We start from the raw sequence: 27,417 nt of genomic DNA on the forward strand, positions 1-27,417 counted from the left end.
GATTAATAAGGTGGTGCTTACCCCTCATTTTCCCACTGGCTTTCTTTGTTGGTTGGGTTGGTTGATTGGGTTCTTTGGTCCTTTGTTGGTTTGGTTCCTTTGTTGATTGCATTCCTTGGTGCTTCTACATGTCATTTCAGGACTTGTTTCTCACTAGGGGACCTCTGCTTGTAGGGTCTCCATATGACCTCTCCACTAGTGTAGCTGGACTTCTCCCATAGCAGCTCAGGGCTCCCATGAGCATGGAAGCAGAAACTGCTGGACCTTAATGCTTATGGAAGTGGAGCAACATCCATTCTATTGCAATGTGTTGGTTAGAGCATGTCACAGACTCACCTAGATTCAAGGGGACAAAACAAAAGCATGAACTCAGGGGCCCTGATAACTCTGAATCTGATCTTGGTCCCTATACTCTTGCAACTGTCCCTTGCCCTCACCCCTCACGTCACATAAAGAATCATACAGAATGTACCCTTAAAGGCTGGATTCTTTCTCTTAGCATGCTTTTGAGATTCGTTCATGCTGTTGCATTCAGTGACAGAACACACACACACACACACACACACACACACACACACACACACGAAAAGCATGAGTGCGAGGAGCCATGGTTTATCAGGGGCTACTGGTAGAATCTCAACTGTTTATCGTGATGCTTTGACTGTACCAGCTACCACAGAGTTGAGAGTCTGATGCAGGTAAAGGGCTGGTCTTTCTAAAAATCATTTTTTTTTAAGAAGAGAGAAAGTGAAAAGTTCTGGCAAGGCACTGTTGGTGTTCAGGAAGGGATTGTATTGTCTCTTGTATTGTAGGGAGTTTGTAAAGACTCTTACCGGTGTGATTCAGTAGCGCCAGAAGGCAGGAAAGCAAATGACCTCTCAGTGCCCTTTGGGATACTAGAGGTTTGATCCCATTCATATGTTGTGTGTGGCTTAGTCGCTCAGTTGTGTCTGACTCCTTGCGACCCCATGGACTGTAGCCCATCAGCTCCTCTGCCCATGGGAATTCTCCAGGCAAGAATACTGGAGTGGGTTACCATGACCTCCTCCAGGGGATCTTCCTGACCCAGGGATCGAACCCAGGTCTCCCGCATTGCAGGCAGATTCTTTACTGTCTGAGCCACCAGAGACCATTTTATCCTCATTGGAGACTGGCTGAAGGAGCCAGATGAAGGTCAAAATACAATATCAGCTTTTTTATTGTTAAACTAGATTGGAGAACATGGCCATGCCATCTGTCTCCCTCCTCAAGCCTAGGCTTTGGTTTCTAGGCTGTGAGTTGCTGACCTCCTAGGTCACGAATCTGGAGCTGATAGAGCAGGGGGCTGGCAGGACCCATCACAGGTGGGACGTGTGTCTTATGAGGAGACAAGTAGCTCTAACTCAAGCTCTGTCTTCTCCCAACATACTGGGCTCAGGTTAGTTTGAAGGCCCAAGACACATAGTGGATACCTCTTGCTCTTGAGATGCCTACTGATAGCTTGATGAATCTACTCAGGGAGATATAATTTAGGGAGGTGGAGAAAGGAGGCAAAAGTATTCATTACAACATTTCTTTCTGGGGGTGAGTGGACACCTCAGTGAAAGCCTAGGTGTAAAAGGAGAAGTGTTGCCTTTATAAAAGCCTTTTATTAAAATAGAGCTTTATAGAGTCACTGTATTCTGCCAAACCTAGAGTCCCAGAGCACCTCCAAGGACTCTGAGGGAGTCTCAGAATTTGTAAGCCCTGGTTCTGTTGATCCTGTTAAAGATTGTTGCAGAATGGTATACAGTGAAGAACACTGGCTTTGGTGCTTGTGATTGTTAATTTTTTGTGTCAACTGGGTGATGGGATGCCCAAATATATGGTTAAACATTACTGTGGATGTTTCTTTGAAGGTGTTTTCAGGTGAGTTTAGCGTTTAAATCAGTAGACTGAGTAAAGCAGATTGTTCTTCCTAATGTGGGTGGGCCTTATCCAATCAGTTAAAGGTTTGATAGAGCAAAGGACTGACCCACCCCTGAATAAGAGGGCATGCCTTACCGATTTTGAGCTGGGAGATTGTTTTTTTTTTTACCCCTTGCCTTTGGGTTTGAATGGAAACACTGCTCTTCTGTGGTCTTGCACCTGGCAGCCTTCAGACTGGAACTTACACCATCAATTCTCTTGTTTCTCAGGCCTTTAGACTCGAAATGGAACTGTACCATTGGCTCTCGTGGGTCTCTAGCTTGCCAACTATAGACCTTGGAACTTGTCAGCGTCCATAATCACATGGGCCAGTTCCTTATAATAAATCTGTCTTTCTGTCTCTCTCTCTCTCCTGTTGCTATCTCCTATCGCTCCCGTTTCTCTGGGCAGCCTTGACTAATAGAGTATTAGATATGAGACAGTACCTTCTCTAGCAGATGTAGGACACAGAAAGAGTTCCTTTGATTTGCTAAGTTCTCTTTGTTGTTGTTATTGTTTAGTCTCTAAGTTGTGTCTGATTCTTCTGCAACCCCAAGGGCTGTAGCCTGCCAGGCTTCTCTGTCCATGGGATTTCCCAGGCACAAATACTGGAGTGGGTTGCCATTTCCTTCTCCTGGGGATCTTCCTGACCCAGGGATCAAACCTGCATATCCTGCATTGGCAGGCAAATTTTTTTCTGCTGAGCCACCAGGGAAGCCCCTAAGCTCTTTCACAAGATCTAGAAAAATGGGATAATACTCATGCCCTGCCCACCTCATGGGTGAGTATTAATACATGTGGTCTTGATGGTGATGATGCTGTCTTCATAGATAAAGAATGTCAGATAGCCTAACATTTCTCGGTTTAAAATCTCCAAATCTTTTAGATCCAGATCTGGTCAGTTCTGTGTGTGTGTGTGTGTGTGTGTGTGTGAGAGAGAGAGAGAGAGAGAGAGAGAGAGAGAGAGAGAGAGAGAGAGAGAGAGAGAGAGAGTTTGTCCATGTCATGTAGCTTGTGGGATCTTAGTTCCCCCACCAGGGACTGAACCTGGACCCTCGACAGTGAGAGCCTAGCATCCTAACAGGTGGACTGCCAAGGGAATTTCTCAGATCTGGTCAATTCTGATGCAGTCTCAGGAGATTATATATTTTTAATATTTTCTCCATGCAGTGGGTTACTTTCCCAATTAAGTTTTGCTTGGCTTCAAAATAAATGTTCATTTATTGAGTTTGGAAAATGATAAGTAATCCCAGAGTTGTTTATGGTTGGATGTGGAATGCACATCTCTGCATTTGGCTAGAAGACCTGTGTCACTTCACTAGAGCCCACTTATTTGGCATTCTTAACCAGTGGGAATACAGCCAGCCACCTAGAGGAATTAAGGAACCTTGGCTTAGCAAAGTTGCTATCATGGAGTCCTTGCACCAGAATTTATGCACCTTTGTTTTGTCAGGAGAGTCTAAGTTTCTGAGCCTGTCTATTCTTATGACAGATATACTTTTAGAGGCACAATGGCAAATTAACTCAGACATACCTAGGTTCACTTCTGTATTTTAACAGATTCTAGTTCCCTCACAGGCTCCCACCACACTGACTGGCAAGGGGAAATCAGTTCCGGGAGGACTCTTAAGTTTCCAGATAGCATCTCAAACTCTTCCAGTTTAGGGGGTCTTTGTGGGTAACTTGAGCTTCCCTGGTGGCTCAGATGGTAAAGAGTCTGCCTGCAATGCAGGAGACCTGTGTTCTATCCCTGGGTCGGGAAGATCCCCTGGAGAAGGAAATGGCAACCCACTCCAGTATTCTTTCCTGGGAAATCCCAAGGACAGAAAAGCCTGGCAGACTACAGTCCATGGGGTCGCAAAGAATTAGACATGACTGAGCAGCTTTGTTTTGAGGGGTAACTCAGTTGATTTGTGTTTAGATGCTTGTTCTACCCATAGGACTTAGGTTCTGTCTTTGATGGAATGGAACTTGGTGCTCTGCCCCAACCCAGCATACGCTGTGTGTGTGTATATAAAACTTGATCTAATCGAGGCTCTCACTGGCTCTGTAGCTCACTGCTGATAGTTTGCTGAGCCCTCAAGTTGATCTTAGGCTTGGACAGTATGAGGAATAGTCTTTATCTACATGGTCATCACTGACATGATGGGGACAACCATCTGCTTAGGCAGCTACACAGAAGTGGAGCAGTTGGAACCTTCTAGGTCTTTTCCAGACCTCATGGGGACTCTGGAAGGCTGAGGGGTGCTGGCAGGACCAGCGCCTTTGAGTCACCAGTGGTGTTCTCTCCCATCACTGAGTCTCAAAAGGGGATCCGGGGACAACGTCTCCCCTCTCCTATCATTGTGTGGAAAGAAGAGTGTTCTAGAAATACGTTGGCACGCTAAATATTAAAAAGTAAGAAGTGATAGTTTGCAAGTGAGGGAAGAGAAAAAACACTGAATAGACAGACAGGAGAACTGAAGCGTTTAGAAGAAGAGCAATTAGTTCTACCCACGTCAATATTTCCTGTGGGCATCATCGTGTATCACAACGAAGAATCATAATATATGACGGCAATAAGGGTAGTTAACTCATAATTAAATGTCTCATTATACTTAGTATTTTAGCAGAAAGGTACGTAAATCTAATGTGTTACAAAGATTTTTCATAGAAATGGTCTGATCTTAGTGGAATAAGGAGGAGATTATGTAATATAGTGATTAAAAACATGGATTTTGAAGTCAGATAGAGCAGGTTCACGGAGAAGGCAATGGCATCCCACTCCAGTACTCTTGCCTGGAAAATCCCATGGACGGAGAAGCCTGCTGGGCTGCAGTCCATGGGGTCGCAGAGAGTCGGACATGACTGAGCGACTTCACTTTCACCTTTCACTTTCATGCATTGGAGAAGGAAATGGCAACCCACTCCAGTGTTCTTGCCTGGAGAATCCCAGGGATGGGGGAGCCTGGTGGGCTGCCGTCTATGGGGTCACACAGAGTCGGACACAATAGAAGTGACTTAGCAGCAGCAGCAGCAGAACAGATTCAAACCCCAATTCTACCCTGCTATAACTGAGTGGGTCCTTAGAGACTTAGTTTTTCTTGAGTAAAATGATAAAATCCACGACACTTCATTCAATAAAGTAATGTTGTTGTTAGGTACTAAGTCATGTCTGACACTTTGTGACCCCATGAACTATAGCCCGCCAGACTCCTCTGTCCATGGGATTTCCCAGGCAAGAGTACTGGAGTGGGTTGCCATTTCCTCCTCCAAGAGTTCTTCCCAACCCAGGGATCAAACCAGTGTCTGTTACATCTCCTGCATTGGCAGGTGGGTTCTTTACCACTGGCGCCACCTAGGAAGCTGTTATTTGTGTGGGCAATCCCTCAATTTACACATTCAGAGATTGTACTCTGGAAGGTAATTTATAGGTTATTTATTGTATCTATGGGCTTCTCAGGTGGTACTAGTGGTAAAGCACCAATGCAGGCCAATGCAGGAGATGTAAGAGAGGCAAGTTCGATCCCTGGGTTGGGAAGATCCCCTGGAGGAGGAAATACTGACCCACTCCAGTATTCCTGCCTAAGGAATCCCATGGACAGAGGAGGCTGGTGGGCTACAGTCTGTAGGGTCACAAAGAGTCAGACACGACTGAAGTGACTTAGCATGCAGGCACACATTTGTATGTTATAAATTGAATATGTTCTTTTTAGCCAACCATAGCAGGGTACACATGTGTGCTGTGGATGCAGTGGGGAAGGGGAAAGAATTTCTAAATGCTTGGTTTCTCTGGTATTAGAAGCAAATACCTTTGTGACTGGAACTAAAATTCTTTCATTCATTTCAAGTCCGTGAATAAGAGGGAGTTCTCTTTCTCCCAAGGCATATTGTTTTATTTATTTATTTGCTTGTTTATTTAATTGAATAGTTAATTTACAATATTGTGTTAAGTTTCTGGTGTACTCAAGATATTCAGTTATACATATATTTATAATTTTTCATGTTCTTTTCCATTATAGTTTATTGTAAGATATTAAATATAGTTCCTTGTGCTATACAGTAGGACCCTGTTATTCATCTGTTTTGCACATAGCAGTTTATATGTGCTAACGCCAAACTCCTAATTTACCCCTTCCTCCTACGTTTTCCCTTTGGTTCCCGTAAGTTTGTTTTCTATGTCTATGAGTCTGTTTCTGTTTCATAAGTAAGTTCATTTGTATCATATTTGAGATTCTACATATACCCTTTGATGTTTGTCTTTCTCTGGCTCATTTCACTTAGTGTGATCATCTCTACGTTAACCCATGTTGCTGCAAATGGCATTGCTCCATCCCTTTTTATGGCTAATACTCCACTGTGTGCAGGTGTCTATGTATGTGTATACCACATCTTCTTTATCCATTCATCTGTCAATGGACAGATGTTTCCTTTCTAAAATCAAAGAAGATGCTGCTGCTGCTGCTAAGTCGCTTCAGTCATGTCCGACTCTGTGCGACCCCATAGACGGCAGCCTACCAGGCTTCCCCGTCCCTGGGATTCTCCAGGCAAGAACACTGGAGTGGGTTAAAGAAGATGCTAGTGTACATGATTTTTCCCAGATAAGGCTGTAATATGCACCCTAGGAACACTTGGAGTGCTTGAGAATAATGAATACCTTTAAAAGATGACCAGACTACTTTTATGAGAAATTACAGTGATATCTGGAGCTTGAACTATATTCCATTCTCATTTTTTTTAGTAATTGAAAAATTTAATCAATGTTAACCTCTTCTGATTAAATTCATTAAAAATTAAGAATATACTTGTTTTTATCAAAGTAGTATACCTTCATGAGTAAAAATACCAAGCTGAAGAGCCTATGAGGAAAACAGTTGTCCTATGCCTGTCTTTTCACCCATCCTGCTCACTGGAGGCCACACTTTCTAATTACAGCTGTTACTTCTTATAGTTTCTGCTGTGTCTCTAAAACAACATGTGTTGTAGCTATTTTCAGGTTTATCAACTTTAGATATTATCTGTTGAGTTCTGTTAATTTATGTGAGCGTTCAGCTCACGTTATCTATTTCCTATCCGTCCTCCTAATATAATTATATTACTCCCTTATTAGTTATCTTTGCAGCTTTCAGTGAAATATTTATACATTAAAAAAAATTAAATCAGCTGTAGAGACCATCTGATGATTGTTCTCCTCTTTTTCAGCTTAGCGTTTGTATTTTTACAGAACTGATGAGGTTAGAGTTGATGAGGTTATTGAGACACTTACAGTCAAATATTCCATGCATACTTTGACTATGTTGGTTTGAAAAATTGGAACTTAAGATGTTTGCATGATGACGGTGATGTGATATAGTATGATTTGGCTTCCCTTCTTGCACAGCTTTTGTTTTCTTTGTTTCTAATTGCCTTTCCTGCCCCCCATTATATACCTTTACTAAACTTTTTATGTTATTCCAAATTTTCAAGAATATCATTAGATCCTGACTCCCTTTATCTCTAGATAAGTCTGTTCTGGAACTTCTTTTCTCGGAACCATTCTGTATTGAATACTTCATAGCAGCTTCCTTCCCTGCTTTCTATATTTGGAGCCACTTTCCCCCTAGTTCCCATGTTGTCTTCTTTCTTGCTTTACACCCTCTTTTTGCTGATACACATCAAGTTAACTTCCTGAGAAAGGATATATGGGACATAAATTTCCAGCCCCAAGCATCCTGTATCCTGCATCGAACCTGGACTGGTGATTCGTTTCATATATCATATTATACATGTTTCAATGCCATTCTCCCAAATCATCCCACCCTCTCCCTCTCCCACAGAGTCCAAAAGACTGTTCTATACGTCTGTGTCTCTTTTGCTGTCTCACATACAGGGTTATCATTACCATCTTTCTAAATTCTAACCGAGGAAACCAGAATTGAAAGAGACACGTGTACCCCAGTGTTCATTGCAGCACTGTTTATAATAGCCAGGACATGGAAGCAACCTAGATGTCCATCAGCAGATGAATGGATAAGAAAGCTGTGGTACATATACACCATGGAGTATTACTCAGCCATTAAAAAGAATACATTTGAATCAGTTCTAATGAGGTGGATGAAACTGGAGCCTATTATACAGAGTGAAGTAAGCCAGAAAGAAAAACACCAATACAGTATACTAACATATATATATGGAATTTAGAAAGATAGCTTAATTTTAAAAAAATGTCTTCTATTCTGTGCTGTTCTTTCTGCTGGTTTATTAGTATGCATGCTGTTCTTCTTGATTGATCTGTTTGTCTTATTTTTTTCTTATGTTTTCTATGTCTCTCTCTGTTGAATTTTAAATTGTTACTCAGTTTTAATTTACAGGAGCTCTTATTTACTTGTTCATTTGTTCTCTAATGAATCTTCCTCACGTGTCCCCTACATCTTATTTTTGTTTTATGGATATATTATCTCTTGAGCCTTTCTGAGTCTACTAATTATGTGGTTTTTTTTTTGTTTTTTTTTGTTTTTTTTGTTTTTTTGTAATTCTTCTCTGTTTCCTAGTCATTTTCCCTCTGCTTTCACTTTATTTTTTTGGTATGTGTGTTTACCTTTTAAATAATTTGCTTTTAGGGTGGCCTAAGATAGGAAAGAAATATAAACATATGTAGTTAAACTATTATTTATTCCTCCCTCTCAGCACATAGTCTTACTGGGATTGGGACCCATGAAAATTTCACTCAGTTTTAACCTCCTACCTAAGTCTTCTGAGATTATTACAGTTTAGGCATTAACAAGAGAGAGAGTTAAAGCCACTCGACTTCACAAACACTCAGGGGTAATTCAGTCAATTTTGTACTTATTTTAAGGCTTAGTGGCTCAGGTCAAGAAGTGTGAGGTTTTTTTTCAGGGAGAGAAGACCAACATATAGGGATTACCTGTCTTCAGAATAAAGTCAGAAGTCCTTGACACTCAAGACTGTTCCCAGTCTGGTCTCCAGGCTCCTCTCCTGTTTGTCTTCCTGGCTGCCCTGTCTGTCTACATTAGTTTGCTTTGTGTCCCATGCCTGCAGACCTTTGCTCATGCTGGGTCCCCTGCCTGGAATGTTCCCTTCCTCCCACATCTTCTTGAGTTCACCGAAGGCAGGCATCATATTTTCATTTCTATATCTTGTTGTTTTTTGTATCATCTGTGGTAGTTATATCTTAGGCATTGAAAATGTTTAACCAAATTTTACTCATCCTTCCAGACTAGAGCAGGTTTATTCATGACCACTCTGAGACACAATCCTTTACCTCCCTTGAACAGGTTAATCATTTTATTCCCTGTTTCTTTAGTTAGTTGTATGCATGCCTATTTATCCTGGTAAGTTCCTGGATGACATGTACCATGTCTTGTCAAGCTGGATATCCCAGGGTTTCGCATTGTGTGCTGTACCTAGTGGGAATCAGAAGTATTTATGTATGTCTGGGAGGGAGAGAAGAAAAGACCAGCCATAGATTTTTATTAAAGGTGTATTTATAAGGCTAGTGGGTTTGTAGATACACTTTATGAAGGTGCTATTTTCTGTTCATTTTCAATATACCAAAGCATTCTCAAGAGTAGATTAAGAGTAGATTACTGTGTACCTCATATGAATGTGTGTATCACAACAGATATGTACATAGACACGTATCTTCAGCAAAGAGAAAGAAGCGGAACAAATAAGAAGTAATAGACACTCTCTAAATTCAGTCAGGGGTTAGAACTTTGAAGCTTTGAATGTTCATAAAATGAGTCCCTCCCTGAGTGGAAATGCTTGCTCAGGCTGACAGTAAGCATCGCTTCCATTGCTAATAACTAAGTAAATAAGCTCTTCTTTCATTTTAATTCTGCTGCTTCTGACCATCGGACCAATATTGTTTTATCTGATGCTGAATCTCGGACCCTCTGAGGCTCAGGTTGGCTGCAAGTGCCATAGCCCATGGGGTTAGCAGTGTGCCCACCTCGCCACACCCGGGGGTCTCAGGGAGAAGTCTTACTTCCAATACAGAGGTGATCTCTGATTACTTGGAGCAAATGGAAATTTCGAGTAAGAAATGAAGGAGCCGTGGCACCTGCCCTAGATTGAGGAGTCAGGCTTAGGAGCCCAGGTGGCCCTTGAAAGCATCTGCAGGCAGGGTAAGGGACGCAGCCCTGCTCTCACAGCGGGACGGGGCGGATGAGCATTCACCAGATGACCATCTGCCATTCCCGCTTGTGTCCACTGGCAGAGGCTCGGGTGTGTGGGGCCCATCTGGCTGAGGTAAGGTCTCTCTTAGGGAAGGAAGTCATGCTAACGACCCTTTAGCTTTCAGCTCTCCTGGTGGTGGAGACCACCCAGCAGAGACATCACCTTTCACCAGGAGGGGCTCCAGCAGATAGTGAGGGCACAGTGGACCACCACCACCTTTTGGACCACCAGAAAGGAACAGGTATCCAGGTACACTGTCTGTGTGGCTGGAGCACTGCAGAGAGGCTTCTCAAAGCTGGTGGCAGCTGAACTGCCCACTTGAATCTAAAAGTTCTCAAATGTTTGCAGGTGTTAATAAACAAACCAAATGTCACAAAAAAAGAGTTGCTTACTATATTTAGCTATTCCTCCTGTGTCTCCTTCCTCTGTTCCTTCTCACATAGATAGGAAAGGATGATTACCCATACTGAGAATAATCTGTAAGTGACATACTACAGCCAAATTAACCTCCCAATTAAATGAAGACATTGTATGTCACCACTACTCCACTCCACAGAGAGTACATGTATAAACAACCCTCCTCTGGTTTCCAGCAAAGGAAGGGTCTGTATGGGTATTCTTTGCTTCCTTTTGGGTAGGGGGAGGTGGGGAAGGGGTGATTATTCTGTGGAAAGGAAAGCATCAAGCCAAAATAATGATTATATTTAAGTTCTGGATGTTATTTGCTTAAGGTCTTGAAAAGAGAAAAGGAATACTTGATTTCCTGAGCACAAAAGGTGTTAAAGACTTTTGATCTTTAAAAATGTGGAAAGTGGTGAGAACATGCCCGACAACCAAACATATCTGGCTTGCTTAATCCCTGCATCTTGAGTGAATGGTGGTCTAGTGCTCCGTGAAAGAGGTCTGAACTGTGCCTTCTGTGGCTCCAGGATTTCCAATCAGTAAGGTTTGTCATTGCCTGGCGTCTTGATCAGGTTCCACAGAGCCCCAGGATTAGGGATCTAGTCACTTCCTCACCAAGAAGAAGGGTCTCTGATATGTGTGTTCCACGAGGCATTCTGCTGCTGTCCCCTTTGCCTCTCTAAGGAGGCCTTCTCCTCCATGGACTGGCAATTGCTAATCAGGGTGAGTAAGGCCAATTTGTCACTTCTGCCCAAAAGACTGACAAGCTAAGATGCTGTATGGAACTCAGAAGAAATTACTTTCAGTTTCTCGCTAGCTCCACGTTAGCATACTCTCACTGAGATGAAAAATTAGGACTTGAATATGTCTTATGGAAATCAGTGGATTTCTGTAGGAAACATTGTTTGGTTAAGCATGCTTCCTTTGGAGTACATTACTTTGCTGACAAGGGTCTGTCTAGTCAAAGCTATGGTTTTTCCAGTAGTCATGTATGGATGTGAGTGTTGGACTGGAAGGAAAGCTGAGCGCCAAAGAATTGATGCTTTTGAACTGTGGCGTTGGAGAAGACTCCTGAGAGTCCCTTGGACTGCAAGGAGATCAAACCAGTCCATTCTAAAGGAGATCAGTCTTGAATAGTCATTGGAAGGGCTGATGCTGAAGCTGAAAGTCCAATACTTTGGCCACCTGATGCAAAGAAGTAACTCTTTGGAAAAGACCGTGATGCTGGGAAAGATTGAAGGCAGGAGGAGAAGGGGATGACAGAGGATGAGAGAGTTGGTTGACATCACCGACTCAATGGACATGAGTTTGAGCAAGCTCTGGGAATTGGTGATGGACAGGGAAGCCTGGCATGCTGCAGTTCATGGGGTCACAAAGAATCGAACACGACTGAGCAACTGACCTGAACTAAACTGAACCTCCGCATTTGCTTTCCAAATATTCAGTCTTAGAGCTCTGTTCTTCTGTGTTTCTCAGAGGGCCCGTTTCCTATTCAAGAGACTATTTTGGAGGGAAACAAAAAATACCTGGATTGGTTATTATTTGTGTCCTCATTGAGTCTCAATAATGTCTTGCCTCATGTGCCCTCTTCGTCTCCTTTTTTTCTTTTCAACAGATACTAACTTTGTGTTGGGGAATGCCCAGATAGTGGACTGGCCTATCGTGTACAGCAATGATGGATTTTGCAAGCTGTCTGGCTATCACAGGGCGGAAGTGATGCAAAAAAGCAGTACCTGCAGGTATTTATGTTTGGGCTTGTTCTGTTGAACACTGTTTCATGGTATCTTTTTGGAAAAAGAAAATAGCATACTCAACTTGAGAATTTCCTTTCAAGCAGTTTCATTCAGGAATGTACTTCCGAGGTGGCACAAGTGGTAAAGAATCTGCCTGCCCATGCAGGAGACACAGGAGATGCAGGTTTGATCCCTGGGTCAGGAAGATCCTCTGGAGGAGGAGATGGCAACCCACTCCAGTATTCTTCCCTAAAAAATCCAATGGACAGAGGAACCTGGAGGGCTACAATCCAAAGGGTTGCAAAGAGTCAAACACGACTGAGTGACTAAGCACATTCAGGAATACTTATCACACTGTCATCTCTAGTTCACACACTGTACTGGGAAAATGAAAGAAGGCCTATAACATGGTCTCTACAACTAATGAATTTACAGTCAGTGAGATGAGGGAAAACCTAGAAAAACTCAGGAAAGTCATTTTATCAGTAAAATGTCAACTCAAAATTTTGAGGTTTTAGATGGAGAAGGCAATGGCACCCCACTCCAGTGTTCTTGCCTGGAGAATCCCAGGGACGGAGGAGCCTGGCGGGCTGCCGTCTATGGGGTCGCACAGAGTCGGACACGACTGAAGTGACTTAGCAGCTTAGCAGATGGAAATTATGTGAAAATTAGAAGATTAGACAAAGTTAAATGAAGATGAAATAAAAATTTAGGTCATTAAATTAATTTTTTAAATATATGGTCATTAAAAATTTTTTTTTATTCTTTGGCCACATCAAGTGGCATATGGGATCCTAGTTCCCTGATCAGGGATTGACCCTGTACCCCCTGCATTTTAAGTGTGGAGCTTTCACCACTGGACCACCACAGAAGTCCCTGTCCAGCCATTTTTGAAGAATAAATACCGTTTTGGAGACATGGGCCATGCTCATAGGGCTTTTCATCGGAAAAAGGGAAGAGGCCATGTTTTGCTGCCTTGCTGTTGCCACATCTGTCTTTGATCACTGATTCAAAGACGCAAGTGAAGGGTGCTATGCAGCGTGGGCATTTGACAGGGTTACTAGCCAAGTAGTGCCCTTGGTCTGTGTCACTAGAAAAGCGCTTTTAGAGCATCTTCAAGGTGCTGAGTGGAGCCTGTGGGCCAGACCCTGTGCTGTCTCAGCAAGGTCTTGGCTCCATAGCCTTTTGCTCTTCTCACTCTTTGCCTTCCTCAAGGTCGTCTGTCTTCAGTGGTGTTTGCATGCAGTGGAATCATCTTCCTAAACCTGTGTGCTGTGCTTAGCTGCTTCAGTCATCTCTGACTCTTTGCCACCCCATGGACCATAGCCCACTAGGTTCCTCTATCCATGGGATTCTTCAGACAATACTAGAGTGGGTTGCCATGCCCTCCTTCAGGGGATCTTCCTGACCCAGGGATCGAACCTGCATCTCCTACATTGGCAGGTGGATTCTTTACTGCTGAGCCACCCAGGAAGCTCTTCCTAAACCTGCTAGAGCCAAAAATGAACTCGTCTCCAAAGGGTGGAAAAACCCGTTCAACCCAGGCATAGTCTTTGGTTCTCAGAAGTTGCCTATTCTTTGTATTAAACCAACCAAGTAACTCATTTGGTGAAAAGTATTAAATGTTTTGAAAATATTATCATTTTCTTAAATCTTAGGTTTTGGGGACTGGGAAATGGAAAGTTTAAGCTTCCCTCAAAGTTTTAGAAATTATGACTCAAGTATTACAGTAGAATTCTCTTACATTCTTGGTGTGCTCTTATCCTCTGAGGTATCTGTGTGTTTGCGTCTACGTGTTCATCTGTATGTGTACAAACACAATCTGAACACATTGGGAGAGTGAGCTTTGCTTTCTAGTGTGGCTTGAGCAGTCTTTCCTTACCTGTCTTGCTTCTTATTGACTATCATCAAACACTTTAAGAAAATCAGATAAGAGTACTGGATGATTTTTATGCAGATAAGAGAACTTAGTAAGTTTCTAACTAAGAAATTTACTTATTTCTCTGAAGGTGTCCCTTTTCTAGCAGGAAAGGTAGCATGCCCTGTGTTAGCTGCATCCCTAATAGATCAGGGGCCTTTGGCTGATTTCCTGCATCGCAGGCATCTGAAATCTAATGTCCAGAGAAAGGAAACTTGTATCTACCACTGAACTTCAGCCTGAAAAAGCACACAGAATAGGGAAAGCTGGATGTAATGACGGCACTTCATTTGTGTGAAGACTCCATTTAGCAGGGGTTGATTCTACCTTGTGAAGGAAATTGCCAGCCTGTATACCATCACATCACTTAAATGGTGGTCACGTATCTAGCAAATCCATTCAGAAAGGGAAAAGTGGGAGGAAGCTAAAAAGGCCTTTGAGCAACTGGCTAAGTGAAACGGTAATAGAGCATAAGTTTTTACTTCGGAAGAGAAAGAAATCCTCTTGTTCTCAGGCACGGCTAATTTAGTTTTGATCTATCCTTCTTTTTAAAGGTAATTCACCAAGTGTGGTTGTCTCTTTTCCTGATTTATAGTTGAAGAACACAGCCCCAGAGCAGCGCATTACAGGAGATGGGCACACAGGGAACTACAGATGATTGACTTGGTGGTTTGGGAACTGTGCTTCCTAACTTCTGAGGTTCTTGTTAGCTCTGAAATTCTTTGATTTTATGATTCAAGTCATCAAGAAAAAGCTAGGTTGCACAGCTAGATGTGCACAATTTTCGGAGATGGGTTGTGTATTGCTGGGGAACCCATGCCGCGGCTTCCACATCACCTAAGCCTTGTGGGCTGAGTGTGGCCATTCTTCCTTGTTGGTGTCACTTGAAGGCCTGGAGGGGGGACATGCTCGCAGGGTCCACTGGCAGCCTTGTTGGAGGACTGGCCTTTGCAGCCCCGTGGAGGGATGGCTTTTCTTCTCTTGCACTCTGTTAGTGTCCTGTGCCGTGGTTCACTCTACCAAGTTGTTAGTGAGGGGGGAGCATAACCCATTCCTAGAGGAATAAACCTTGGTCTTCAGACCATATTCGGTGTGAGGCCCAAGAGAGTGGATGGTCCTAGCAGTTACTGCCTCGCAGAGAGTCAGTATTACTAGACAGGAGCTTCTACTACTGAGTTTTTTCCTAATTGTTTTTTCATGCTGCTTATTAATTCTGTTAGTTTACTTTTCTCCAAATGTGAAGAATGAAAAGTGAAAGTCTTAGTTGCTCAGTCATGTCCAATTCTTTGTGACCCCATGGACTGTAGCCTGCAGACGCCTCTGTCCATGGAATTCTCAGGCAAGAGTACTTGGAGTGGGTTGTTGTTCCCTTTTCCAGGGGGTTTTCCTGACCCAGGGATCGAACCTGGGTCTCCTGCATTGCAGGGAGATTCTTTACCATCTTAGCCACCAAGGTAGCCCTTACTAACTTTTTTTAAACTTATTAACCCTTTTGGTTTATTTTTCTCCAAATGCGAGAAGTATGGAAATTAGGAAGAATTTGTAGAATTTTATCATCTTGATTTTTTGAACTCAGTTCTCTGTTTTCTTTTTTAGTGGGGGTGGGCAGGAAAAGGAGCTGCAAAGACAGTGGCTGACTTGCTGAATCTTCTTTTCTTTCCTTAGCTATATCTTGCGTAGAGCATCAAATTGCACCCTTTTTCTTGTTTGATTGGTGACTTTTTGTGATTTTTTTTTCCTATTCGCTTGTTTATTTTGTTGGGAATTAGGAGAGGAAAAAAAATCTGTAGTCCAAATTTATTCTTCTGTCCTTCTCAGGAAGTCTCCCAGAGTTGTATTTCTAAAATGCAGATTTGATCATGCAACTCCTTTGCTTAAAACCCTCCAGTGGCTCTCTCTGCCTTGTTTTTGGGATAAAGTTTAAATTACTTCACCTGGTCTATAATGCCATGGTCTCTTCCGTGGCCTGACTCCTGCTTTCTTCTGTATATTATCGGTTGCAAATTTCCCCTTCAGTATCTACATTCCAGGCATACTGACCTGAACCGTATTCAGGTTCCAGGATTAACCTCCCTCTTACCCCTGTGCCTTTGCAGTGCTCCTTTTTTGCCTAGAACGTTCTTTTCACTCCCTTTCTCAGCTAATTTCCACCTGCTCTTTAGATCTCATTTCTCCTTGCCTCTGGGAAGCCTGTCTGACCACTCGGTGCTCTGTGTCTACTGTTCGTATTGTCATTCCTATGTAGGGTCATACTGTTTTCTAATCTGCTATTTAGATCGCTGTTTTCTAGTGTGTCTCTCCTATTAGACCATTAGTTTTCTGGGGGGGAGATGGTGACGTAGTGTTGATCCCATTTCAGTTAGTAAATCTCTTCTGATGACACATGTTTTCAGAGTGTGTGTATGTGTGTTTCACAGTGCATAGCACAGTGCTGGGTATATAGCAGGTGTTCAACAGATGCTTGTAGAATAACAAATACTTGCTCATCTAACTCGGGCTCTTTGGTTGTTTTGCAGCTTTATGTATGGGGAGCTGACTGATAAAGATACCATTGAAAAAGTGCGGCAAACCTTTGAGAACTATGAGATGAATTCCTTTGAAATTCTGATGTACAAGAAGAACAGTGAGTATTCAGAACATTCTGAATCATACCTTGATGTGCTTGGAAGAGCATAGCTACTCTTTCTCTATCACTGCCTTGGGTTTTCTTTTCTCTCATCATGTTAAATGCTAAATGTTGTGTCTTGAAGCCATTGTGTACGTTGGACTAAGTGGTATGGCTTGATGAGTTCAGTCCTGCACAGGAGCATTTGTACTTCTCACTAACCAGTTAAGACTTCTTGATGTCTTTTCTGCCAAGAGTTAGTGTTTTTCCTATTGATTTTCTTATGATGAGTTGCTGGCTTAAGATACTTGTAGACTTAAAGGCTATTTTACTGGAAGAGAGGAGGTAGGTCAGATTCTCTGTCCAGTTCACCTTCATATCTATCTTCCTATAGCGCTTAGCACAGCAGGTATTATCAGTTGATTGCCCAATTAAGAATTTCTGAATAAAATTTTGTTTCCCTGGTGACCCCAGTTTTCTGTAAGAGACAGTATTAATAGTCATAGTGTTTGTATTGTTAATTTATATTTGTTTTCTCTATAATCACTTCTAAAAGTATAATAATGAAGAATCTAGGTCAACAGCCATACAAAAGTATAAAACTTACTTTTCTCTTAGAGGTTTCCTATTGAGTGGAGGTTAATTATCTTAGAAGTATGAAAAGCGGGCCACGTGGCGACATGGCAGTAACAGGGTGCAGACCTGTTGAAGGGTGCTTTCTCTTTTTAAAACACTATTTGGTTTGTAAAGAATCCTGTTCTTTATATATAGGATTGAACTAGGTAGGTCGTTGGTTCACTAGAAAATGTCCGGAGTGGCCCAGGTGGCGCGGGAGGAAACATGTTTATTTTGGTGGCATTCAGGGTGATTGTTTCACTCTGGAAAGCAAAAGGCACATGTGGCTTTTATCCAGAAGAACCTGGGGCTTTTTTTCAGTCTGGAGTGCTGGAGCAGACAACTGAGAGGACTCTTTCCTGGATGGCTGGTGCAGATGCCGAGCCGAGAGATTATCTTTGAGCATCAGCAACTCTGCGAGGGCTGGTCCCGTGATTTCTCTCTAGAGCTGCTACCTTGCTCATTTCACCCACTCAGCCAGTAGACCTAGTTCCTACCCTGTACCTCCCCTAGTTCCTGTCTTGAGACATTTTGCCAAACAGGGCTGAGAGGAATGAAGTGAAAGATGGTGACTGGCTCTATGCCAGCCCTTCCTCTACGGGAACACAGCTCAAAGCCACAGCTCTTCCCAGGAGCACGCCAGCAGTGCCTTCTCATGGGAGAGGGGACTCTGCCTGTGTGCCCTGAAATAAGGGAGTGACTTAAAGGTTTCCCATGCTGGCAGCGTTGTGTCCTGAACAGCATAGATTTCCTCACATCACAGAATACTAAATTGGGATCCCATATGGCGCTAGTGGTAAAGAACCCACCTGCCAGTGCAGGAGATACAACAGACGTAGGTTTGATCCCTGGGTCGGGAAGACCCCTTGGAGTAGGAAATGGCAACCCACTCTAGTATTCTTGCCTGGAGAATCCCACAGACAGAGAAGCCTGGCAGGCTGCTATCCATGGAGTCGCAAAAAGTTGGACACGAGTGAATGACCAAGCATAGATATACACAGCATAGATCTCAAAGACAATGCCCTGCATTTGTATTTTGCTTTAGAGTTTTCACGCTTTGTTAGACTATGCATTTAACTTGCTCAAAGTCCACTATACATGTTGGCACTAAAGAGAAAGAGAGGGATACAAAATTAAAACCAAGTTAGCGATTCCACTCGGAGAAGGCAATGGCAACCCACTCCAGTACTCTTGCCTGGCAAATCCCATGGATGGAGGAGCCTGGTAGGCTGCAGTCCATGGGGTCGCTAGAAGTCAGACACAACTGAGCGACTTCACTTTCACCTTTCACTTTCATGCATTGGAGAAGGAAATGGCAACCCACTCCAGTGTTCTTGCCTGGAGAATCCCAGGGACGGGGGAGCCTGGTGGGCTGCCGTCTCTGGGGTTGCACAGAGTCGGACACGACTGAAGTGACTTAGCAGCAGCAGCAGCAGCGATTCCACTTGCTGTTGTCTTCAGTGGACACATACCCCAATCCTATTGTATCTCATTGCACTAAAGATGATTCTGATATTTCTGTTTCTGTACCTTAGGTAGACATGGGCTATGCATGGGAGCAGGTCCGTGCAGCTCATGTTTTTACCAAATTATTAGCATCTCTCCCCTCCCTGGAGGTTGTGCTGGGCTTACTGAGAGAAACATGCCCGTCCCTGGAGTGGCATGTCAGCCTGGGTATGGACTCTACTTCATGGATGATACGGAGGCATTCTCAAGGGTGATTGAGGTCCTGTGAAACTTTTACCTTACCCTTTAATTTTAGGAAATACACTCAGTGGAAGGTATGACTCCACTCTATTTAAAAATGTTGATTCTCTAAGCCCAGTGAGGTGGGCATGGTGGATGTCATCTCCATTGTATAAGAAGGTAAATTCCTCACCCGAGGTCATGCACAGCCAGGACCTGGTTTCCAGTGCTTCCCTATGGCCAGTCTCTCCATACTGGGTTAGATTTAGTGGGGGCACAGGGCAGGACCACCACATATGATGATGCAACCCTGCATCGGGGACAACTAGAAAGCAGTTTGCTGAGTCCTCAGAGCACCCTGACCTAAAACCACACCTGTGCTGAGGGGTGACCTTCTCTTTCTAATTCACACAAGGATGTCCAGTGCGTTTGCAGGGGTTTCATTCAAGGCTCAGTTTAGTTCAGTCGCTCTGTCATGTCTGACTCTTTGCGACTCTGGACTGCAGCACGCCAGTCTTCCCTGTCCATCACCAACTCCTGTAGCCTACTCAAACTCATGTCCATCACGTCAGTGATGCCATCCAGCCATCTCATCTTCTGTGTTCCCCTTCTCCTCCCGCCTTCAATCTTTCCCCAGCATCAAGGTCTTTTCCAAGGAGTCAGTTCTTCGCATCAGGTGGCCAAAGTATTGGAGTTTCAGCTTTAGCATCAGTCCATCCAGTGAATATTCAGGAGTTGATTTCCTTTAGGATTGACTGGTTGGATCTCCTTGCAGTCCAAGGGACTCTCAAGAGTCTTTTCCAACACCACAGTTCAAAAGCATCAATTCTTCAGTGCTCAGCTTTCTTTATAATCCAACTCTCACATCCATACATGACTACTGAAAAAAACACAGCTTGAACTAGACGGACCTTTGTTGGTAAAGTAATGTCTCTGCTTTTAAATATGCTGTTGGTCATAGCTTTTCTTCCAAGGAGAAAGTGTCTTTTAATTCCACGGCTGCAGTCACCATCTGCAATGATTTTGAAGCCCCCCAAAATAACATCTGTCACTGTTTCCCCATCTGTTTGCCATGAAGTGATGGGACCAGCTGCCATGATCTTAGTTTTCTGAATGTTGAGTTTCAAACCAACCTTTTCACTCTCCTCTTTCACTTTCATCACGAGGCTCTTTAGTTCTTCACTTTCTGCCATAAGGGTGGTATCATTTGCATATGTGAGGTTATTGGTATTTCTCCTGGCAATCTTGATTCCAGCTTGTGCTTCATCCAGCCTGGCATTTTGCATAATGTATTCTGTATATAAGTTAAATAAGCAGGGTGACAATATACAGATGTACTCCTTTCTCAATTTGGAACCAGTCTGTTGTTCCATGTCCAGTTCTAACTGTTACTTCTTCACCTGCATACAGATTTCTCAGGAGGTAGGTCAGATGGTCTGATATTCCCATCTCTTTCTGAATTTTCCACAGTTTGTTGTGATCCACACAGTCAAAGGCTTTGGCATAGTTAATAAAGCAAAGTGAAGTGAAGTCACTCAGTCATGTCCGACTCTTTGCGATCCCGTGAACTGTAGCCCACCAGGCTCCTCCGTCCTTGGGATTCTCCAGGCAAGAATACTGGAGTGGATTGCCATTTCCCTCTCCAGGGGAACTTCCCGACCCAGGGATCAAACCCAGGTCCTCCGCATTGCGGGCAGACGCTTTAACCTCTGAGCCACCAGGGATGCCAAAAGTAGATGTTTTTTCTGGAACTCTCTTGATTTTTCTATGATTCAGCGGATGTTGGCAATTTGATCTCTGGTTCCTCTGCCTTTTCTGAATCCAGCTTGAACATCTGAAAGTTCATGGTTCATGTACTGTTGAAGGCTGGCTTGGAGAATTTTGAGCGTTACTTTGCTAGCGTGTGAGATGAGTGCAATTGTGTGGTAGTTTGAGCACTCTTTGGCATTGCCTTTCTTTGGGATTGGAATGAAAACTGACCTTTTCCAGTCCTGTGGCCGCTGCTGAGTTTTCCAGATTTGCTGGCATATTGAGTGCAGCACTTTCACAGCATCATCTTTTAGGATTTGAAATAGCTCAGCTGAATTCCATCACCTCCACTAGCTTTGTTCCTAGTGATGCTTTCTAAGGCCCACTTGACTTCACATTCCAGAATATCTGGCTCTAGGTGAGTGATCACATCATCATGGTTATCTGGGTCATGAAGATCTTTTTGTATAATTCTTCTGTGTATTCTTGCCACCTCTTCTTAAAATCTTCTGCTTCTGTTAGGTCCATATCATTTCCGTCCTTTATTGTGCCCATCTTTGCATGAAATTTTCCCTTGGTATATCTACTTTTCTTGAAGAGATTTCTAGTCTTTCCCATTCTATTGTTTTTCTCTATTTCTTTGCATTGATCACTGAGGAAGGCTTTCTTATCTCTGCTATTCTTTGGAACTCTGTATTCAACATGGGGCAGAAATGGATGCAGATAGTGTTGGCTTCTTCCTAGGATTCTGTTCTTTGCTGCAACTCCTCCAAATCCTACCCTTTCTTGAGGAATTTAGAAACTTAAAATTATTTTTTTAAGCTTGGAAATTTTACAGTTGCACCAAATTCTGTGCCTTTTCCCCAACAACTTCTTAATGACCAACTAAAATATACCTCAGAGATATTGTAGGTCCCATTCCACAAATTTTGATTTCTCAGTGCATGTAAAAGTTATGTTTACACTATAACTGTAAACATAGCTGTTTATTAAGTGTGCAGTAGCATTATGTCTAAAAAGGTTCATATGCCTTCATTAAAATTAACTAATTTATTGCTAAAAATTGCTAACCATCATCTGTGCCTTCAGTGAGCTGTAATCTTTTCGTTGGTAGGTGGTTTGAAATACTGCAAAAAAATTACCAAAATATGACACAGAGACGTGAAGTGAGCAAATGCCGTTGAAAAAATGGCACCAGTGGACTTGCTCAGTGTTGGTTGTCACAAACCTTCAACTTGTTCAAAAAAAATGCAGTGTCTGTGAAGCGCAATAAAGTGAGGTCTGCCTGTACTCTGTTAGACCCTGGGCTCGTTCCTAGGAATGCGGTTATGAAAAGACAGACCCAGCCTCGGCTCTCACAGTGTTTGCAGTAGTCAGGGGCAGCATCCATAGGTTAGAGCTGTAAGTGTTTTGATAGCGGCACACCTGGGGGTTGTCTCTTCACTCCAAACATAGGAGGTCAGGGAGGGAAGTCTTCCTAACAGGTGGGAAATTCATGCAGAACCCAAAGAGTAGTGCTGAGTTAGGCAGAGAGAAGGGCTGGGAATATCCCAGGCTGATGAAAGGAAGGTGTAGACAAGAACAGCAGTGAGGGAGCACTGAAGTTTGAAGAGACACAGAACAGCGCTCCTCAGACTTTGATGTGTATATGAAATCACCTACAGATTAAAATTTGTATATTTCTATACAGATAGGTCTACCAAAGGGCCTGAGATTCTGCTCCAGGTGCTGCCAGTGCCGCTGGGCCAAGTATCACACTCTGAGGAGCAAGGACAGAAAACAGCTTCAGTGAAAGCTGACTTCCATGCCTTTCTCTTTTGCGGCACCCAATGCGGTGCCTGACACAGAAGGTGCTCCACCTGAATTGATGGAGCACTATCTCTTGAATAAATGAGGAGTCACCAGTGAACCTGGAGAGGTTGGGAAGGGCCAGTCATGCAGCCACATTTAAGAGTTTAGAATTTATCTTAAGGGTAGAGGTGGTGGGACCAGAGAGTGGTGTGAGGGGTGTTGAGGGGTTTTAAGCAGGGTTTGTTTTTTGTTCAGTCAGTAAGTTGTGTCCAACTCTGCAACCCCATGGACTGCAGCATGCCAGGCTTCCCTGTCCTTCTCCAAGAGTTGACTCAAACTCATGTCCATTGAGTCAGTAATGCCATCCAACCATCTCATCCTCTGTCATCCCCTTCTCCTCTTGCCTTCAATCATTCCCAGCATCAGGGTCTTTTCCACTGAGTCAGTTCTTCACATCAAGTGGCCCAAGTATTGGAGCTTCAGCTTCAGCATCAGTTCTTCCAGTGAATATTCAAGGTTGATTTCCTTTAGGATTGACTGGTTTGATCTCCTTGTGGTCCAAGGGACTCTCAAGAGTCACCTCTAGCACCACAGTTTCAAAGCATCAACTCTTCTGCTCAGCCTTCTTTATGGTCCAACTCTCACATCCATACATGACTCCTGGAAAAACCATAGCTTTGACTATACAGACTTTTGTTGGCAAAGTGATGGCTCTGCAGGGTTGCTGCTGCTGCTACTGCTGCTAAGTCGCTTCAGTCGTGTCCGACTCTGTGCGACCTGATAGACGGCAGCCCGCCAGGCTCCCCTGTCCCTGGGATTCTCCAGGCAAGAAAACTGGAGTGGGTTGCCATTTCCTTCTCCAATGCATGAAAGTGAAAAGTGAAAGTGAAGTCGCTCAGTCGTGTCTGACTCTTAGCGACCCCATGGACTGCAGCCCACCAGGCTTCTCCATCCATGGGATTTTCCAGGCAAGAGTACTGGAGTGGGGTGCCATTGCAGGGGTAATTGTGTATTAATCAGATTTTCATTTCAGAGAGACAACTTCATCAGAGAGTGGCGATGGAATACAACATAGGAGACAGGAAGTGGGGGGCTTGTTAAGAATCACCCCAGTGACAAGATGGTTTTGGGCTGCTGGCGGAGGGATGGGAAAGAGGCAATTGAGATGGAGAGGTGTCTGGGGAAATGGGAGGAGACTGAGTGTAGGGATTTTTCTGGTGCTGCCTTCTGATGGGCAAGTATCTAGCTCGTAGTCCTCCAGGAGGAAGTGCTTGGTTTACTGAGTGACTTTAAATGAAGCTGATATTTACCAAGAAACAAATGGGTGACCAATGAGTGACTCAGAGCAAGCACTTCAGAGCCAAGGAGCAAGCTGTGTGAGGCTGAACTGACCAGCAGTGGCCTGGGAGGAACAGATTGAACAGAGATGGATGGGAGGAGGGGAAGGAGGAGGCCGAGTCTGTGGCTCCTTTGGCAATTTGCAGTTCAGTAGCTCGAAACCTTCAGCATTTTAAAGCTGTTCAGAGTGCCCTGAAGAAAAAGTCATTCCTTTGAGATTTTAAAATGTGAAATGTCACTCTTTAAAGGAATGTTTTTTTCTCTGATATTTACATTGGTGATGGGTTAGTCTCTAAGTCATGTCTGACTCTGAAACTCTATGGACTGCAGCCCACCAGGCTCTTCTGTCTGTGAAGTTTCCCAGGTAAGAATACTGGAGTGGTTGCCATTTCCTTCTCCAGGGGATCTTCCTGACCCAGGGATCAAACTCGGGTTTTCTGCATTGGAGGCAGATTCCTTATGGACACCAGGAAAGCTGGAAAACACATATGAAGGCTTAAAGAAGAAAATCAATCACCCCAAAGACTCAAAGACTCCAAGAAATACTACTATACCTTACACTGTCTGGTGTTTTGTCTTGCAGATGTTACATAATTGAAACTTCTACATGAATTCAATATGAAATAATACCTTTAATCTTTTATCATGAAAACATCATAACAATATCCTTATAAAAATTCCCCATAAATATAATTTAGAAGGAATTTTATTAATACTTCCTTTATTGCTGGATATTTATGAACTCTAAATTTTCTTGATTAAACACAATGCTGGCATGAAAATCTTTGTGCAAAGATATTAGTTGACATTCTGAAATATTTCCTAGAAGTTGAAAATTACTGTGTCAAGGTTCCTGAGACATTTTGCCAAATAGTGTTTCAGAATTGAACCCATTTCCAAGTTCACTTGCAGACTGTGTCTGACTCATTGAACTGCTCCAGCATTGAATATTGAATCATTTTAAAAGATCAGATTGCCTACAATTACAGTTTTTTTGTTTAACAAGTATTTTTAATGCAAGTGCGACTGAAGCATCTTTTCTTATTTCATATCCATTTAAAATTACTTTTTATATTAATTGTTCAGATTCTTTGCCATATGTTCTACTTAATTCTTGCGATTTTCTCATTGGTTTTCCTCATAAACTTTTAATAAATTGGTTTGTGCCCCCCCCCAACCCCCCATTAGTATTTGCAAGGACAACTTTGTAGAAAAGATCTAACTATTGATGGGCATTCATGTTTTTGTTACCGTTGAGGGAGTTGGGAATAATTAGCAGAAGGCTTCATGGTGTGTTTTGGAATGAGTGTGTGGAATACTATTATGTATCTTGGAGACTGGCTTATCTGAAAGGTTTCTTTCTATTTATTGGGCAGTCTAATCAGTAAACCTGGACCTTTTGGTATTGCTATATATTTTGTATCATTCCTTAACTCATTCTCAGTATGCTGGATAAATTTCTTACATTAGTGACAGTCATCATTCATGAACTCATTTAGCAAATATTTAGGTGTCATTTTTGTGCTGGCCAATTAGTTGGTCCATTTTTCTTTTTTTTTTTTTAAATATAAATTTATTTATTTTAATTGGAGGCTAATTACTTTACAATATTGTATTGGTTTTGCCATACATCAACATGAATCTGCCACGGGTGTACACGTGTTCCCCATCCTGAACCCCCCTCCCACCTCCCTCCCCGTATCATCCCTCTGGGTCATCCCAATGCACCAGCCCAAAGTTAAGCAGTATTAGCCATGAGTGAAAGTACTCCACCCTCAGGACAACACTCCCCAGCATGTGACTAACTCTGCAACTCGTGGTGTGACTGGAAGCCCGGGTTTGGAAGCCTTGCATCAGCTTCTCCAGCAGAGAGGTGCAGGAAAAGGCAGCTTAGAGCCAGGAGAAGCTGCCGGCCAGTCCTTGATTACCTACTGTAGGCCTGTGGGTTTGAACCGCAGAGATCCACATGTGAGAAACCTACTCTGCCTTGACGTGGTGGCAGTCTAGTTGTGAGGACAAATCATCGCTTGCCTAGTTTGCCAACAGATTGTCTTTTCTTTTTCCAATTCATTTTTGACTGCTCCGGGTCTTCATTGCTGCGCTTGGGCTGCTCTCTAGCCATGATGTGCAGGCTTCTCATTGTGGTGCTTCTCTCGCTGCTGAGCACTCCAGGGTATGCATGCATTTCAGTAGCTGTGGCCCCTGGGCTCCTGGGCTCAGTAGTTGTAGCGCACAGGCTTAGTTGGCCTGAGGCATGTAGAATCTTCCTGGATCAGGAATCAAACCTGTGTCCCCTGCGTTGGTAGGCAGATCCTTTACCACTGGACCACCACGGTGGTTACCACTACCACCAACAGATCGGTCACTTATTCAGTACTAGAAGCTGTTAATACATGAGGGATATTGATACTAAATCACACACATATTGAAAGCTGTTTTGCCTATTAAATTTTTTCTCTTTAATTAAAGACTTTAAAAATACCATATCTGTTGTTGTTCATTTGCTCAGTCATGTCCAACTGTTTGCAACCCTGTGGACTGAAGCATGCCAGGCTTCCCTGTCCTTCACCATCTCTCAGAATTGGCTCAATTTCATGTCCTTTGAGTCAGTGATGCCGTCCAACCATCTCATCCTGTCTTCCCTTTCTCCTCTTGCCTTCATTCTTTCCCAGAATCAGGGTCTTTTCCAATGAGTCAGTTCTTCCCATCAGGTGGCTGAAGTATTGGAGTTTCAGCTTCAGCATCAGTCTTTCCAATGAATAATCAGGACTGGTTTTCTTTAGGATGGACTGGTTGGATCTCCTTGCTGTCCAAGGGACTCTCAAGAGTCTTCTCTGACACCACCTTTAAATTTTTTTCTCTTTGACTAAAGACTTTTTAAATACCATATGTAAGTTAAAAAATGTTTTTCAGTCTTTTTCTTTATGGTTCTAACCTTTATATAATACTCAGGAAGCTCTTCTCCTTGCCTAAATAATAAACATATTCTTCCATTTTCCCTTCTGGTACTTTTAGAGCACTATTTGTTATCATCAATCTCTTTCTTTCCAATTTGAAATGCTCTTTTTTAAAATGCTAAATGTTCACATTCATGTATTTGTGTCTCTCCTCCTCTTTTTTTTTTTTTTTTCAGGAATCTTTTTGTAACTTATTAGCTTTGTGAGTTTGGTTAAAGTGCCTTCCCACTTGGGTTCTCCATATTTAAATTAAAGATAATGTCACAGTAGCAGTTCCACCTCACAGAGTTGTGAAAAGTAAATCAGATGTGTCAGGGTTTGGCCCCACTGCAAGCACTCAGTAAATGATATTATTGTTTTCATTTTTGCTTGTTTTAGGGTCACTGCCATTGGTTCCTAATTACTATGGAAATTACTATGGTTCCTAATTACTATAGTAAGTAACCCCTGTCATTAGTTTTCTCTTCAAAAATTTCTTGGCTGTTCTGCCACCTTTATTTTTCTATTTGAATTGAATGTCAATTCATCAAGCTCTGAGAA

General features: G+C 42.9%; 1 protein-coding gene across 2 annotated transcripts in view; it reads left to right on the forward strand.

Annotated features, from left to right (window-relative positions):
* The window catches only part of KCNH1 (potassium voltage-gated channel subfamily H member 1), a 420,947-nt gene that overhangs the window by 17,828 nt on the left and 375,702 nt on the right, over window positions 1–27,417 (forward strand). For both annotated transcript variants that reach the window (XM_004013916.5, XM_004013915.5), the window contains exons 2-3: window positions 12,101–12,224; window positions 16,653–16,759. In XM_004013916.5, coding sequence (XP_004013965.2) covers window positions 12,101–12,224; window positions 16,653–16,759 — 231 coding nt within the window. The remainder of the gene's footprint in view (window positions 1–12,100; window positions 12,225–16,652; window positions 16,760–27,417) is intronic.

Source organism: Ovis aries, chromosome 12 (genome assembly GCF_016772045.2).
Source record: "Ovis aries strain OAR_USU_Benz2616 breed Rambouillet chromosome 12, ARS-UI_Ramb_v3.0, whole genome shotgun sequence".
In the NCBI taxonomy this organism is placed as follows: domain Eukaryota; kingdom Metazoa; phylum Chordata; class Mammalia; order Artiodactyla; family Bovidae; genus Ovis; species Ovis aries.